At 41.2% G+C, this 15,431-nt stretch overlaps 1 protein-coding gene across 1 annotated transcript in view; it reads right to left on the bottom strand.

Moving 5' to 3' along the window:
• The window catches only part of plxdc2b (plexin domain containing 2b), a 93,816-nt gene that overhangs the window by 36,473 nt on the left and 41,912 nt on the right, over positions 1 to 15,431 (bottom strand). The window contains exons 2-4 of the mRNA XM_080515010.1: positions 15,133 to 15,356; positions 6,285 to 6,431; positions 3,326 to 3,395 (exon numbers count right to left, since the gene is read on the bottom strand). Coding sequence (XP_080371136.1) covers positions 3,326 to 3,395; positions 6,285 to 6,431; positions 15,133 to 15,356 — 441 coding nt within the window. The remainder of the gene's footprint in view (positions 1 to 3,325; positions 3,396 to 6,284; positions 6,432 to 15,132; positions 15,357 to 15,431) is intronic.

Raw genomic sequence — 15,431 nt, 5'->3', positions numbered from 1 at the left:
TTATTCTTGTGTTATTGTTGAGGACACAAAAACTCATGTACAATAACCGGAGTCATCAGAGAACCTCTGTATTGTGTGCAAGGTCTGCAGTGTAGATGAATGCTTGGTATATTATATAAATCTGGGTAAAATATAGATCTCACAAGACTGCTGATGTGTTTCCTGCAAGTCTTTATTTGTATTCTGCTTGTACAACAGCTGGTTTGATAAACAGCATGCCACAGCTGGATATTCGTCGATACAGCTGGCAGTGGTCAGATCGTATATCATCAGTGATATTCACCGCTGAGCTGTAAACACATCGACATGAGAACTACAGATTCCCTGTTCTGCCTGTCACTTCACTGCAGTATGTGGTAATCACAGTTACTCAAACCTACTGCCCTCCTCACTGTGAGAATGACTTTAATTTCATTTATTTTCAAGACAAATTAGAGGAATCTTCTAATGTGTCCTGACTTGATTGAGACTTTGTTTGCTGTTGAATCGACTGTGTAAAATATGGATGTATTTAAACAAGAAAAGATCAGTAATAAGGGACATTTCTGAGACTACCACTGGATCAAAGCTACAATCATTTTACTTTTGAATTTCCAGTGTTTTGATTGGTTATTCAAGACCTGAAAAGATTTTAAATGCCTATACCTCTAAATACAATACATACTTAAAGCTGTGATTCATGGCATTGTATATTTCCTCACCAATCAATCTATTGGTCAGTCGACAATCAATTTTATCTTTACACTTTAACTGTTTTCTGCAAAGTATGCTGCTATTGATATTTGAATAGCATCATTTCACATATTAAATTAAGACATAAGTTGACCGTGGGCCGTACGGTGGAGCAGTGGTTCGCCTCACAGTGAGAAAGTCAGAGGTTCCAATGACCGTAAAGGCCCTTTAATGTTTGTGATTGTCTGTTGTGTTTACATTGTGATGGACTGGCGACCTGTCCAGTCTGTACACTGCCGATAGTTAGCTGGATTGGCTCCAGTGCACCACGACCCTGAACAGGACAGAAGTGGTATAGAAGATGTATGGATGGAGGAATAGATGCACAAGATGCCCTCTAATGGCTTCAGAAATTACAATGGAAACTACCCAGGATATAAAATGAATGACTGCAGTAACTATAGAAGCCTGCATCAGGAGGTCGGATGAATAAAGCATTAGAGCTTCATCAAGAAGGCCACTGTTTGTATCTCATAAAACCGCAAAACTATCTACCAACCCATCTGTGCACATGATCCACCACGAGCCAATTTCTGCAAACATTTCTTCCTGTTGGAGGGTTTTTATTTTCCACTGTTGCATATGCTCACTCGTGTGGAATTGGGTTTTCCCTCTGTAAAAGTGTCAAGAAATAACTGTGTTGTATTTGGCACTATACACAAAGTTGAACTGAATGATACAAGACACCTTTAAAATTACGGGAAAACACTGCGGCACAGAATAAAAACCTGATTCAAGTTGGTCAATGGCACATTACTGAAGATAACAGTGCACTAACTACATGCCTCTCTGCACCTCATACATTGTTTTTTGAATAACTTAGACACTGGAAAAGGAAAACTGTGCTTTGAACAATCTAGCAGAGCCGAGTAAGATCAATCCATCCATCTTTTATCCAGTTCAACTCAGGGTTACAGGGCAGATCCAAGCTGACTAGAGACTAACAGACAGGTTGACAGTCACAAAGCACCTGGAATGTTAAATGCCTCCATTCCGGAAACCTGTGCATCCAGCTGGTTTGTATTTGCAGGAGTTTGTGGTCAGCAAACAAAATCTATGATGTTGCACGAAAGTAAATCATTTACCTGTTACGACGGGAGTGTGTACGTTAAGATTTACGATATGCAAAACCATGAAAGTGGACTTGGACCTCAGATGTTTCATTAGGCAGAATTCCAAACCCACTCTTACTGCCCGTAACCTTAGGATGTTGGAGGACTGGCTGCTGTGCCGTTCACAACGTTATTGTATTGGGTAATTGTAAATCTGGTGCAGTTTCATCACGCTACATGGCCAAAAAATTATCTTTTCTTGCAGAGTTTCAGTGTAGGAAGCATAAAGAAAAATATTTGCTATAGTTAAAAACGGGGAGTTGCTTGAGATGGTGTGGTGGCGAGAGCTGAGGAAGAGCGGAGGGCTCCATCCTGAAAAGGAGGGATATGAGGAGGACGTCTCAGAGAAAAAGTCCTGGAGGCCTGCGAGAGGCAGATAGCCGCCGCCTTCTCCTCTTCGGTTTCCCTCCTCTCCTCCTCAGTCTCGTCCCTCCATCTCTGTCTGCAGGAATGCAAATTCTGGTTATCTCCTCTGCGCTCCGAGCGTCTTCTTGCCTCCTCTTCATCATTCAGAACATTTTCTAAAGCCAACTCAGCATCAAGTTGGGAAAAACGAGATGGCGATGATAATGACGATAAGAGACACAGCGAATTATTTCTTTATTATTCCAGTGCAGTTAAACGCAGCACAGCATCTTTCAAATAGTTGGTTAAGAGCAGGGGTTTAGTCTTTGATGTGATAATAGTGGGCTGGGGTGTTGCGGTTTCGCCGTCGAGACTCAAGTGGAAAATTGTTTTGCACACGCTGGCGAACACGTCTGCCATGTCATGTGTCTCACCCACACATTCACATTTCCTGATCCCCCCCCCCCCCCCTCCCTCCTCACCAGTGTGTATCAGGGCGTACTTGCCCGCTTGGCAGAGCAACTCCTGTTTCCAGTCCAAACCCACTGGTCTGGTTTCTTCTCCAGCTCAGTCTGGTGTGCAGTGGCTGCTTCTCAGCGTTGGGAGCGGTTTGTTTTTTTTCTGTCCACAGCTCTTGCAGACTATCCCGCGGAGGTGAGGGCTCGAAATGCTCTTGTATCAGGCCGACTGCTTGGCTGGCAGAGTGTTGTTGGCGGTTTTGTACAGCGGCTTGGTCCAGACGAGGGTTCTCAACCCTGAATCTTCTGATTTACTTTCCCAGCAGCAACATATGAACAAATAACTTATTGCTCGGTAGAATTTTTTTTTCCAGTATTCCAAGGTAGGAATCTTATTCTTTTACAGAGGCCAGGTTTCACTCAGGACTCACAGAGGACAAGAAACACATTCGGACATACTCGTATACGGACAAATGCTGTTGGTCTCTTTTGAAATTTCACAAATGCCTCGGTAATCCAGACTCATTTCATAAATCTCACCACATTCCCTCCTGAACCCCACAGCAATAAAAGCTGTCTGTGTACAATATTGTATGCCAAGCAGATGCACCATGTCCAATAATAACACTAATAACTACTACTGAGAAGGAGCAGAGTCCAGGAGTGGTGTTCACTTACCACCAGTCGCCACGGTGATTTCACGCAGGAAATGTCCATAAAACGGGAAATCGAAGGACAGATTAACTCTCTGTGAGGGGAAAAACAGACAGATGACCCCAGTCAGGAAGATACAGGCAGGTGGAGATCAGAAACAGAGACTGTTCTCATGTGAGAGACAAGCTGATGATTTACATCTGAAGGAAAAGGGGAATGTAAAGACAGAGGTGTTCAAAGTGTCACATCCATTCTGCTTTTTGTTTTTCCTTCTTCTGTGTTAACACACAAAGGATATCTACAAATTGTGTCACATTCAGATCAAAATTGGAGTGTTCCTTGTTCCGTGAAAAAAATAGATGATGCTTTTAAGTGCTGAAGTACTTTTTATTTTTTGTGACTGTAGCATCTATGTGTTGTTTGATGCAGCTTAATCTCACATTTTATATACGTTTTTTCCCCAGGACACAATACAAACGTATTGAAATCATGGCCCACAAGAAAGAATTTAATAAATGGTATAATGGATTAAAGTAAATATATATACCTCATCTGTCATTTAGAAATCTTTTTCTGCCCTCAAGAGAAAAAAACCTCCAAATAGATGACATAAAAAGAGGATAGTGTCTGACCACCAGTTTGTCAATGTGCACTCACAAATAAACTTAACTCCAGACAAAAAAAGTCTGTTTTAATGATGGTGTTAATGGAATAATTAAAAAAGAAATCATGATGTGTCAACATTTTGACTTATGAACAGTTTTAGCCTAGGATGTAGAGAAAAAAAATCCGTCATTATATACTGAGTATTAATGTCACTCATCTGCTTTTCAATTCTTGGCAATGCCAGGCTCATAAACATTTTAAAATATATGTTAACATCAACTAACACATCATAAAATCATATGCAAACCATGGGCATTACCACAAACCATGGCTTCAGTAGTCATTATTTTTTTCCGCGGGATGAAAATGCCACAATCATCTCCAGATATTGTTGCTGTAAACATGCAGCTTTTCCAGATGAGCTCCTGGATGCTGCTGATGGGAGTAATCCTGTGGCACATCAGGCTGAATTTCACTGACTGGACAACTGATCCAGAGTTTAACTTCTGCAGTCCTGTGATGAAGTTGACCCCTGTGGCTGTGTTTTTTTTTTTTTTTTTATTAGCCAATTTGCTTCAGTGTTGGGACCGAAGCCTCGGCAGGCAGCGGAGCTAGACAGGAGAGACTTTTATGTAGTTTCTTTAACTGCCATCATAATAAACTATTTATTTAAACTGTTCGTCTGTGCCACAGATCATTTCAGCACAGATGATTTTCCATTCTTCTTCTGCTGTATTCTCACACATTTTTCAGCCCAGATTCCTGCGCCTCTCTTTGACTCTGAATCGCTTGGCTGACCGTTGAATTGGGAAATTCACATATTGATTCTTTTTTTTTTTTTTTTACCCCCGGATGAAGCCAAAGTCAGAGAAACCTCCCACATCCCTCCGCTGCTGTTTGGATGAAAAGCCTCGCCTTTTCGCCAGAATGTTCGCAGGGCTAAAATGAATGGCTTGCCTCAAATTGTATGGCTCAATCCATCATTACCAGACTGAAGGTGGAGGAGCAGAATGCACAATGTGGGACTCTATTCTATCTCCTCGCCAGCTATTGTTCACCCGGGGTGCTTTCTCTTTTTGCTGCTGCCATGCTGCTGCGTTTCTCCAGACAGTTCTCCTGCTGCCTTGTGCGTCTTCATCAGTATGCAGCTCACACAGGTCACCTGCCAGTGCTGAGGTTTCAACTTCACTGCAGAGGAGCTTTAAAATGCTTTAAACACATAAAGAACACTTTGCAGCTTTATAAACCATATGCTCATGATTTTACTGTCACGGTAAAAGACACAAAGTGCCGTCAGTTGTCTTCCTGGCGGATCTTTTTCATAGTACTGTACAGAGTTACTGTCCAACTTAAAGTTCGGGAAAAGTTTGAGACTGAACTAACGCCTGAACACATTCACACTTTATTACCGTGAAAACACATCTGGGTTCACACACGCTACTTTATTTTTCATTTCGAGCAAACTTTACTGCCAAAATTAACCAACCACAGTGTCCCAGCAGCTGATAACTGACCTGATCGACATTCTGTGTGGTGATACTACTTCTGTGTGACCTTCACTGTACAGATATTGCAAAAACCTACTGTCATTTCTCATTGCTGCTGGAGATGCTGTACATACAGGCAGAGATCTGGCAGAGACAGTAGACTCTGGACCCTATGTTCTTTGTAAAAACACATTATTGTCTCCTTAATACAGAAATGGTGGACCTCACCAAAACTGTGCCCTTGAGAAGCTTTTTTAATGAAGTATTGGACATGTTGAATAATAGCAGGGTTTTTGGGGGTTTTTATGACTTTTTTAACTGTGGCTGTTGAAGGTTGTGTTTTTTTCTCCATTGAACAGACACTGTAAGTGGTCATTAAACAGAGTCATGGTCTTTGGGTGTGTTCACACTTATTATTATGGTCCCTGTCAATGTGGTGCATATGCAGAGTGCTGTTATTTGAACCGTGTTGTGTGCCAAACAAGTAATTTGAGGAGTGACTCAGCTACGAAAGTAAAATCTATAAATGAGGCCAAATGACAGGCGTCTGAATCTGACGTCAGGAAAACATGATTGTGGAATAAAATGATACTGATAATAATAATAATAATAAGACAACGTGAAATAATGTCTGATATTTTAAGTAAAATTACTCATGGGACTACAGGGGACTAATTAGGCATCTTTGCTGTGGAGTGACACAAATTATTTGGGACATCAAAACTCGACTGGAAGCTTGTACACAGTATGGTGAAGTAGTTATGTTGTATGTACAAGCTTTTATAAAATATGATGTCCATGCATTCAAATGTTCTGAAAAAGAAGCAGAGGGCTTGAGTAATTGCTTAAATACTTGAATCTTATGCCGCTCCTTCTTTTTGTTGACTTACCGCCGCTTGCCTGTGTGTGTTGGACAGAATTCCATGGATCTTCACTTTCTCCTTGTCCATCTGGTCAATATTTACCCACATATCCTTGCTCATGGGGTCTGTCGGGTGGTACACCTTCGATGTGTAGTAGTTGTGGTCTGTGTCCTCCTGAAGAAAGAAGACAGAAATTGTAAAGAGACTTGATTTATTTGATGTGTTTTTAGGTGATCTCACCAGGCTTTTACATCAGTCATGCTCACCTATTCACAAACACACACACACCAGTGGTCAAAGTTGCCATGCAAGGTGCTTGAGGTTTACTATCTCATTCAAGGACACTTTGACTGGTTATGTAACTGAGCTACAGTCACAAGCATATTGTGTCCTGTGAGTTTGCATTCTGGTTTCATTTAAAACAGTGAAGCACAACGAATGTTATTTAAAAGAAGTTAATACAGCATGAAAGGGAGATGTTATAGTGCTGCCCTGTGAATTACACCAACTGAATATAGTGTGAAGAACGTGCTGCTCTGGGTTCCGACCTCCAAAATAACAACAAAAGCACAGCTATTAGAAAAGTCGATACAAGAGAATATTTTAAAATTTCGCTGCAGAACAAATTGCACATTGAGCTCCATTAAAAGACAGTACAATCATTTCCAATATACAGACAGCATGTGCTATTCTTTAATTCAACCCTTTCCATTAAAGCACAATCAGCACACGCGTTGGCTTTAATGTTGCCTAATCAAATTAAATAAATGGGAAGCCAATCAACTTCTTTAAAATGCCTGCACCAGACTGCATAGTCAGGAGCACCTTTTTTTTTTTTTTTTTTTATAAGAGAAACATTCAACGACTTTTATAAGGCATGCCGGAGAGGCTTGTCTGCTTTTATTGTTTCCTGTGCAGAATTAGGAAGGATGCTCGTGCCGTCGTCTATTCCCCTCAGGGTATAATGAGATACCCCACAGCTGTACCTTTTATCTAAAGCCCTGTTAAAGTTAATGTTTGGTCTGCACAGGGAGTCGGGGATGTGCGTCTACACTGCATCTGACTGGGACACCACAAATAGGAACTCACACAGCTCAACAAATACTTTGATACACCAGTGATGTGATTCAGACTTTTTTTTGTGTTTCCTTGTCAAAAGGCCATGAGACACACATTAATTAAAGCTTTCCTGTTCAGTTTGTTTTGCTTCATGGAGTGACATTTCCCTCGGAGAGTCATTATCTAATAGCTCCACTCAATATTCAGGCTGGAATATAAGAGCAGGAGAGATAATGTTTCAGGCTTAGCGAAGCCTCTGCGGGATTGATGAATATCAGAATTCCAAATAGAGTTCAGCCACGTAGGTGGTGTTACTTTTGATTAATTTGTAGATTTTAAACAAATACTGCCAGCAGCCTTTCATCGCAGCTTAAAGTGCAGACAAATCATGTCAGGGAAGAAAAAAAAAAGGCCCCTCCATGCAGCCTTATTCAGCACATTGCTTCCAGGAATGAAAAGGAGCCCACTTGTAAAAAGAGTAGACACAAACTGTAAAAAGCTGTAAAGTTTCCTGCTAATCAGCACAAGATGATTTTGAAGAAGGGGCGAGGAACACGCCGGCTCGTCAGTGTTGGGGGGGGGGGGGGGGGGGGGGGGCAGCTGGCAGTTCTTCCCCTCTGTGGGGGGGGGGGAGTTAAAGGGCAAGGGTGGGCTGGCTGTCGTCCTCTAGCCGAGTGTAGGTGGACATGAAGCTGTGAACACTTCAGGTTTCACAGGGAAAGTTTTGGTGGGAGGCTGTGGGAGTAAGAATCTGTTTCTTTAAATCAGCCTCAAAATGTGCCAGCAAGGGAAGTGTAGTGTACTCGATATCTACGTGTGAAAACACAAGCGGAGTGTGAAATGTGCTGCTACCACCCTGGCTCAGTTTCTACAGGCAACTAAAAAACAACTAGGCCCCAAGCCAAAGATCATATAAATGTGTGGCAATGCAGTGACATTGCCACACATTTATATTAAAAAAAGAAAAAAAAAAAAAAGTCAGAGTATGTTTTAAATCCCAAATCCCTCAAACACATGCCTCTTGGTTTATGGAGCTCACATAAACAGCCATTTTCATGAAGGCATTTCAACATGTCACTAACATACAGAATAAAAGAAAAAGCTCAACTGTGGAGGTGGTCAGAGAGAAACGGCTGTTGACAGAGAGACATTTAGTCATATTTGGTTGTGAGCCACAACCGGACTACAGCACTCATTCCAGAAACCCTCCAACCTCTTTCTGAACATCAATATTGCATTAGAGTGAGACCTGAAACTCTCGAGCTAAAATATTTTCCCATCCCTTCTTTCCTTGAATAGTCTTATAAAGGAGGAGAGACCCCACATAAAGGATTTTAGCGTTGTGCCTTTATGGGATTATTCTGGGTGTTTCGGTGAAATGAAAGAAGACGTTTGAAATGTTTCTTAAAACGGTCTCTGAAGATGTGACTGCGTCTGTGATTCACTTTCGTTTGTCAGAAAATAAAGGAAAAGTACACGAGGAACTGTAATCCCCTCAACTGTGATCACAACTCCAGCTTTGAATAAATGTTTCAGTGTGTTGGGATTAAGATGCTTGTCAGCCAGCCTTCCTCTTCGGGAGTCTGTTTGAAGAAGCATTTAAAGGACGCCATCGCTCATGTGTGCAGCTTCTGCTCAGCTGATAATGTCTGCCATCCATTACCCGACGCTGTGCTGCGACTCTCGCGAGGCACAGCAGCTTGGTGCGTTTCTGGGCTGTATAAAGCAAAATCACAGATTTGTTTGAAAATTCTTTAAAAGATAATGAGTAAAAACATAAATTCCCTGAATTACAATAAAAAAAAAAAAAGAAGTCATAATTGTTGTGTTTATTTTGTCTGTTTTGGACTGAAACAAATATTAAGAAAGGTCAATTTCTTTGATAATGATCAGAATCTCCATTTATCATAACTGCAAAGTGTCAAATTGTGGTATTAAGTGTTTCAATCTGTCCCGTTTAGTGTCTTTCACCATTCGCCATTGTTGCTGTGGTAAGTTCGGTTCAGCTTCTTTTCCCTTCCCTGTTGTGTTTTCATGCACTATACGTCTTGTGACTTTTACCATGTTTAGTGGACATTCCAGCAATTTTCAGTTCAGGTCTGTTTATTGTTCTTGGATAATCTTTGTCTGATTGTTTACTAAATGCATCCTGTGTACCAAAACTCTGCTTGCTCTCCGCCTAAACAAAGTCACTCATGTGTTCCTGTCCTCTGTCTGAGCCCTGACTGTCAGTAGTTTTCTGGTATTTCAAAACAATCATATAAGAAGGTCTTTGCTAATATAACTTTTCCAACTGTAAAAATAACCAAGACAGTCTTTGGCACGCTGTCACCAAATCAACCACCACATCCTACACTAATAGTGGGTTCTCCTGCTAAATCACTGTTGGCTCTGGATCAGGAAGCTACAGCACTTGGTCGCTGCCAAACGTTTCCAATGAAACCTTCTTGGGAGTATTTTGATGGCACTTGTACTATAACGACACCTATGTTTGATCTTATTGACCAAGGCGCGGTTTAAACAGTGGAAAAGGAAAAGAAAACCGACTTGAGCCAGATAAGTTTGTGTGTGATCTGGATTTGGTCCTAAATGGGGTCCGACGTCAGTCGACCTGGACTGATCTGGACTGTATGCAAGTGATTTTACCTCCATAGAACCCGTGGATCTGTAGGATGCTCAAATAGGGTGTATATAAATCAAAAGACCCCCTCAAATAAATTATAACGCATCTCTGTAAAAGCAAAGGAAACATTGTGAGAATATATTGAATACGCTGTCTGAGGTGATTCCAGGCATCTAATGTATAATTTAAGTGTACTCTCATCTGGTGTTATACAGTAGGTCTTATGAATTTGATTTGCTAACTGTGTGATGTGGCTGCACTTTAAATCAATGCTCACAGACCCAGAAGAAATACACACACTACCTCGGCTGTCTTTGTTCATCTGAAGAAATGACTACAAACTGACACGCTGGCTGGCCCACTGAGAAAAGTCCGCAGCCTTCCTGCTTGGAAGACGGCGCTCAGTCAGAAAAGCCAAAGCTGAAGCAGAGTGGACTGAAATTTAAACAACCCCGGGTTCATCTGAAGAGCACATCCAGGCTGCTGCAGCTGCCTGAGACGGTATGGTGTCAGAGTCAACACACTGAACAACATAAAGGCAGTAAACATCTCTTTCAGAATACATTATCACCTGGGGACTCCTCTCAATATGGTGTGTGGCAAGGGTGAAAGCAGTGCTGGGACTCAAGTAATGAAAATTAGTAAGCTGAAAAGCGAGCTGCCTCGCTGTGTGTATTTTCCTCTTTATGAAAGACAAATCAACACCAAATGTTGTGAAGCGCATAACCCCCAAGGAGCCCTCTGAGCTGTGGGGTCCCAGGCATCCAATAACAACCCTCCACCATAAACCACACCCTTATTACTTCACATCAAAGCAAGCTAAACAAACAGCGGGTGAATCGAGCCCCCTCGATGCTGATGTATTGAGTGCTTTTACCTTCATCCTGACATCAGATAAATTACCAGGATGAGCTGCATTTCTGTGTAGAAACCAACGTCCAGACAGTAAAAGTGCCGCCATCAGGTGTACACATTCATTTTAGGGGAAACACCAGAAGGCTTTCGTCCCTCCTGGATCCACTTGTGGTTCTGCAATGTGACACGGTGGCTGTAAATGGAGCAGGCGGGTATTTCATCACACGGGTGGCTGCCACATGTCCTCTGTATGTGTGCTTGAGTGGGTTGTTTCACTCATAAAGATAAGACTTGAAATGTTGCCACCTGACAGCTGAAGTAGATCCCTTCACAGGATATTTTTGGTTTACACAACACCACGAGCCACCCGAACTCCAACATAACAGACAGACATTTCCACAAGCAGCTGGAGTTATAAGGAGAGCTAAGAAAAAGGGGCCATGACTCAAACAACTCTTTAAAGAAATTGAATACGGTCATAAGCGACATGCCAGGATAAGGCAAATCGTGCAAAATAGATGTTGATAAGATCTGATTTACAGGGTTATGCCGACTCATTTCCAAAGTCTGTTCCAGGCTTTCTTAGACTGTCCTGCTGTGACCTGAAGACACCTTAAGCAGAGAAGCTGTTTAATCTGGGTTAATGATCCAGAGCGCTGGTACAGTGAGTAACAGCCACGGGGGGCGTCACACAGTCTGCTCTTAAAAGCCGCCGTTATAAACCTGCAGACTGAGGTGAGAGGAAGCTGTTGTCGGAAACTTGTGTTAAGGCACCAGTTAACACAAACACAGACTGACCTCAGAGCAAGAACTATGGAGGGAGACAGACAGATTCCTTCACTTCTGTAAACATCTGACTTCATGATGCAGGCAATAGTAACTCAGTGGAACTCAGTTTTGATGCACTGGGTTCATGTAAAGTAACGATCCCGAAAAGGAAAACGCTGAAGCTCGTCTGGAAATGCGTTTATTTTGCTTTAGCAAAACAGACCTGACCTTGGTGATGGAAATTACCACTGTGAATTACAATGCTATTAAAATAAATGACATGGACATACTATAAAAGGTTAAAAACAAGTTCATAAGTATTTTTAACACAAACAAGAGAAGTTGAGGACACAACAGAACTGGTATAATCTCAAAGACCTTTGCGTATTATCTAGCAGGAGTATCCAGATAACGGTGAGCTGAGAGATGAGAAATCAACAAGGCATCTTAAATAATAAATGGCATTAATAAGAATCAAGTGTGAATTCTGAAAGTAAAGTGATTATTGTCATCACATCCACTTACTCAAACAAAAACAACACTTTATGACTTTATGATGCTTTTTTCAGTCGAGTTAACTTTGAATACATGAAAAGAGGAAGTTTCTCCCTGAATAATAAAACAGCTCAATGTATTATACTGCACACAAGTGTTAATTATCCGAATACGTTCTAACTTTTTCATTGCTTCATTCTAACATAACGTATCCTCTTACTTGCATCCTCAATCAGAGGTTTATCTATACAAGGAAGACAACTTTTGACTGATACTTCTTTTAATGCATGTGTGGGCTTCAGGAAGCATGTACGTACACCCACAATCTGTTTTATATCATGTAGTCATTACCATCCAGATTACTCTCTGTTAAGTTGAGAAATCTAATTCATCACTTGAGATGACTTTAATAAATCAAAATTTAAAAGATCAAAGATTATGTAGGACTCATCTCAAGAAGAGGGACTGTCATTGAAGAAAGCACAGGACAAATAGAATGAAAAAAAAAAACTGTAGGATTTCCTTGCAGTTTTTGAGAAGCCATCTTAAATAATTAATTATTGGTAGAAGTAGTATTTCTTAAATGGAAGTAATAAAACATCAGTAAAAGTGAAAAAAAGAAAAGAACTTAATCATGTAAAAGCGGCTAGAAAAAAAACGAGAGTAAAGGATGAGGCAGTTTTAGGCCATAGGCAAATTAATTTATTTATATAAACACAAGGCAATTCAAAGTGCCATAACTGGTGACTGACCATCATTTTCAGGATATATGTTTCAGGATGCATGGCAACAAGACGGTTTACAGAAACTTTCTCCAATCATTAATGAAGTCTAAAATCTAAGCGAAGCAAACAATACTGTTATAAGATGACGCCACATGTGTGAAATTTAGGATTTTAAATTCTCTTTATTATTGCTTGACAGCCTTCAAACATTGCCTCATCTTATAACACTAATACCAAGCTGCTAACTCATTCAGTTGAACAGAAACTGAACATTGCTTGTCAGTGCACAAAGAGGGATAATAAGAAAAGATTGTATTTTTTACACCGCGTCCCTCTAAAGAAAATCTTCAGAATTAATAACTTAGCATTTTAGTAGTTGGTTATCTTAAATAGACTAGAAATACAATATGAGAGAAGAAACAGCTTCAAAACTGTGCAGCTTCAGTCATACAGTCTTCTGATTGAAATGCAACGACGAATCACAGACTGATCCAGACAGAAGGAGGCTGAAAGTGAGCAGTTGATGTGTTTATCCTCACAGACTGGTTATAAATGCTTCTGAGAATAAAGTGAAAGTGGACACAGTTCTCTATCAATCCCTCTATCATTTCCTGTCCCCACTCAAAGCTCTCTCACTGTGAAGGAGACAGCTTCTTAAATCCAACCGGCTCGCTGCTCTGCGAAAGATTTGAGCATGAGCGTCAAATGTTTCTGCTCGCTGAATACACTTTTCTCGTGTCAACAAAAAGTGCTGGTGGAAGGTGAGGAGATGGATATGTGTGTGTTGGATGAAGAATGAAGGAGTGACAGGGTGTTTGAGCCGTGGAGAGATTTTCCATTCTGCAACTACAAAACGATCCAGAGAATCAAAACAATGAGGGTGGATGTGCAGGCGGGCTCATGTGATGGTTTGTAAAAAGGTATACATTGTAGGTGTGGAGAGGGGGTGTGGCATTTGAAGCATGCATGTGAGGTTTAAAGTGGTGTACATGAGTGTGTGTGTGTGTGTGTGTATATCTACAGTACATCTGATGATCAAAGCTCTCTCCTGTCTCCCCCGTCACCGAGGAGACGCCAGACTGTGAACCTGAGATGATTAGAAGCCACGAGAGAACTTAATGAGCTGTCTAAACCCAGGCGCCCGCTCGCTGTCATTATGACTGAGCGGCTCGATGATGTGCGCCAGCCAAGGCACCATAACAAGGGACACGGTCGATGTTTTGCATTTACATAGAGACAAATGCAGATTGACAGAGGCTATAAGTCTTCTCCATGTCCACCGGATTCATTCTCACTGGAGGAGGTTGCGTTCATTTCCTGTTCTGGATTTTCTGGGGTCAATTTAAAGAGGAGTCAGCCCCACAAAAAAGGCAGATGAACACCTGAGGGCTCAGCCTAATTTGATATCAAATATTAATTCTTGAAGGTCCCTCATCTACCTCTTCATTATAAAACACTGATTCTGCTGAGGAGATTTAGAATTGCTTCAAGGAGTATTTTTAGGTACAGTACTGCTCAATTGTATTGGTTATGTTTAAATTGGTTGGATTTTCCATGGCAGAAGATTGTTTGTTATGGAAGACTAACAACTAAAATCCTCTGAATCAAGGTCTGCAAACTAAATGCTGCATTGGATGCAAACTTATCAAACTTGAGTTCTAAGCCCATGTACAACATGTGGACCTGCCCGCTCATACAATTAACCAGTAACCACTACATCCAAATGAAACATTTGGATCAGTTTCAGGAATTTTCTGATTTTGCAACCTTGCATTGAGTATTTATTGTTATTTATCTAAGACAAAGTCTTCAAAAACAACTTAAGACTGAACAAATAAAGACAATGTGCGACTAAAACGTTGCAGAATATGTGATTTGAGTTCACCTCAGCCTCATTTCTGTACTTCCTGATCATTCAGGAGTCTACTGTGCACTATACATGAGGTAACTAGCGATGAACCTTTCCTGATCATGCACCGCATTATAACCATCTGATCAAAAACAGCTGAGAACTGATAAACTGTGAAGCTCAGATTTTAAAGCTGGTTGAACGTTGTATGATTTCAGAAACCATCAACTTCAACTTACCAACTCACACGATATCCGATGTGTTTATTCATCCATTAAGAGCAGATCAGCGGGTGGTGATGTCGCACTTAAAATCTGTTCACCTACTAGCAATGAAGTCGTCTAAACTAAAATGAATTAGAATTGCAAAACTTTTAATGAGAGGAAGCTCTGAAGACAAAAAATAGATATGTATTTAATGTGGACATCAGCTGTGAAAACCAGACAATCACTGGTTCTGGGTGCTTGTCTATGTCAGGTGTATAGTTTTATCCTCACAAACCTCGATCTGGGAGCTGTTGTCGGTTTCCTCTGTCGACATCACTCCAGGGAAGCCGTCCACATCGTCCTGTTCAGGCTCCTGGTCCTGCTCCTGACTGGCCCTGTTACTGTCCATGTTACGAGGTTTTGGAGGAAGCCATCTTCTCCACCGGTGACTGTAGAGCTTCACGTCCACGGCTGCATCTTCATCTCCCTCCTGTCCTGGCGAGTATGAGTAGGAGACTCCTGAGGAGAGAACAGAAGCACATGTTAGTAACAAGCAATGCTACGAAAAGATGACTGGTAGCGAAAATTACCTTA

The sequence above is a fragment of the Blennius ocellaris genome (genome assembly GCF_963422515.1).
Source record: "Blennius ocellaris genome assembly, chromosome: 19".
NCBI classification, from domain to species: Eukaryota; Metazoa; Chordata; class Actinopteri; order Blenniiformes; family Blenniidae; genus Blennius; species Blennius ocellaris.
Note: the sequence above shows the minus strand (reverse complement) of the source record. Positions and strands in the feature narration are given on the sequence as shown.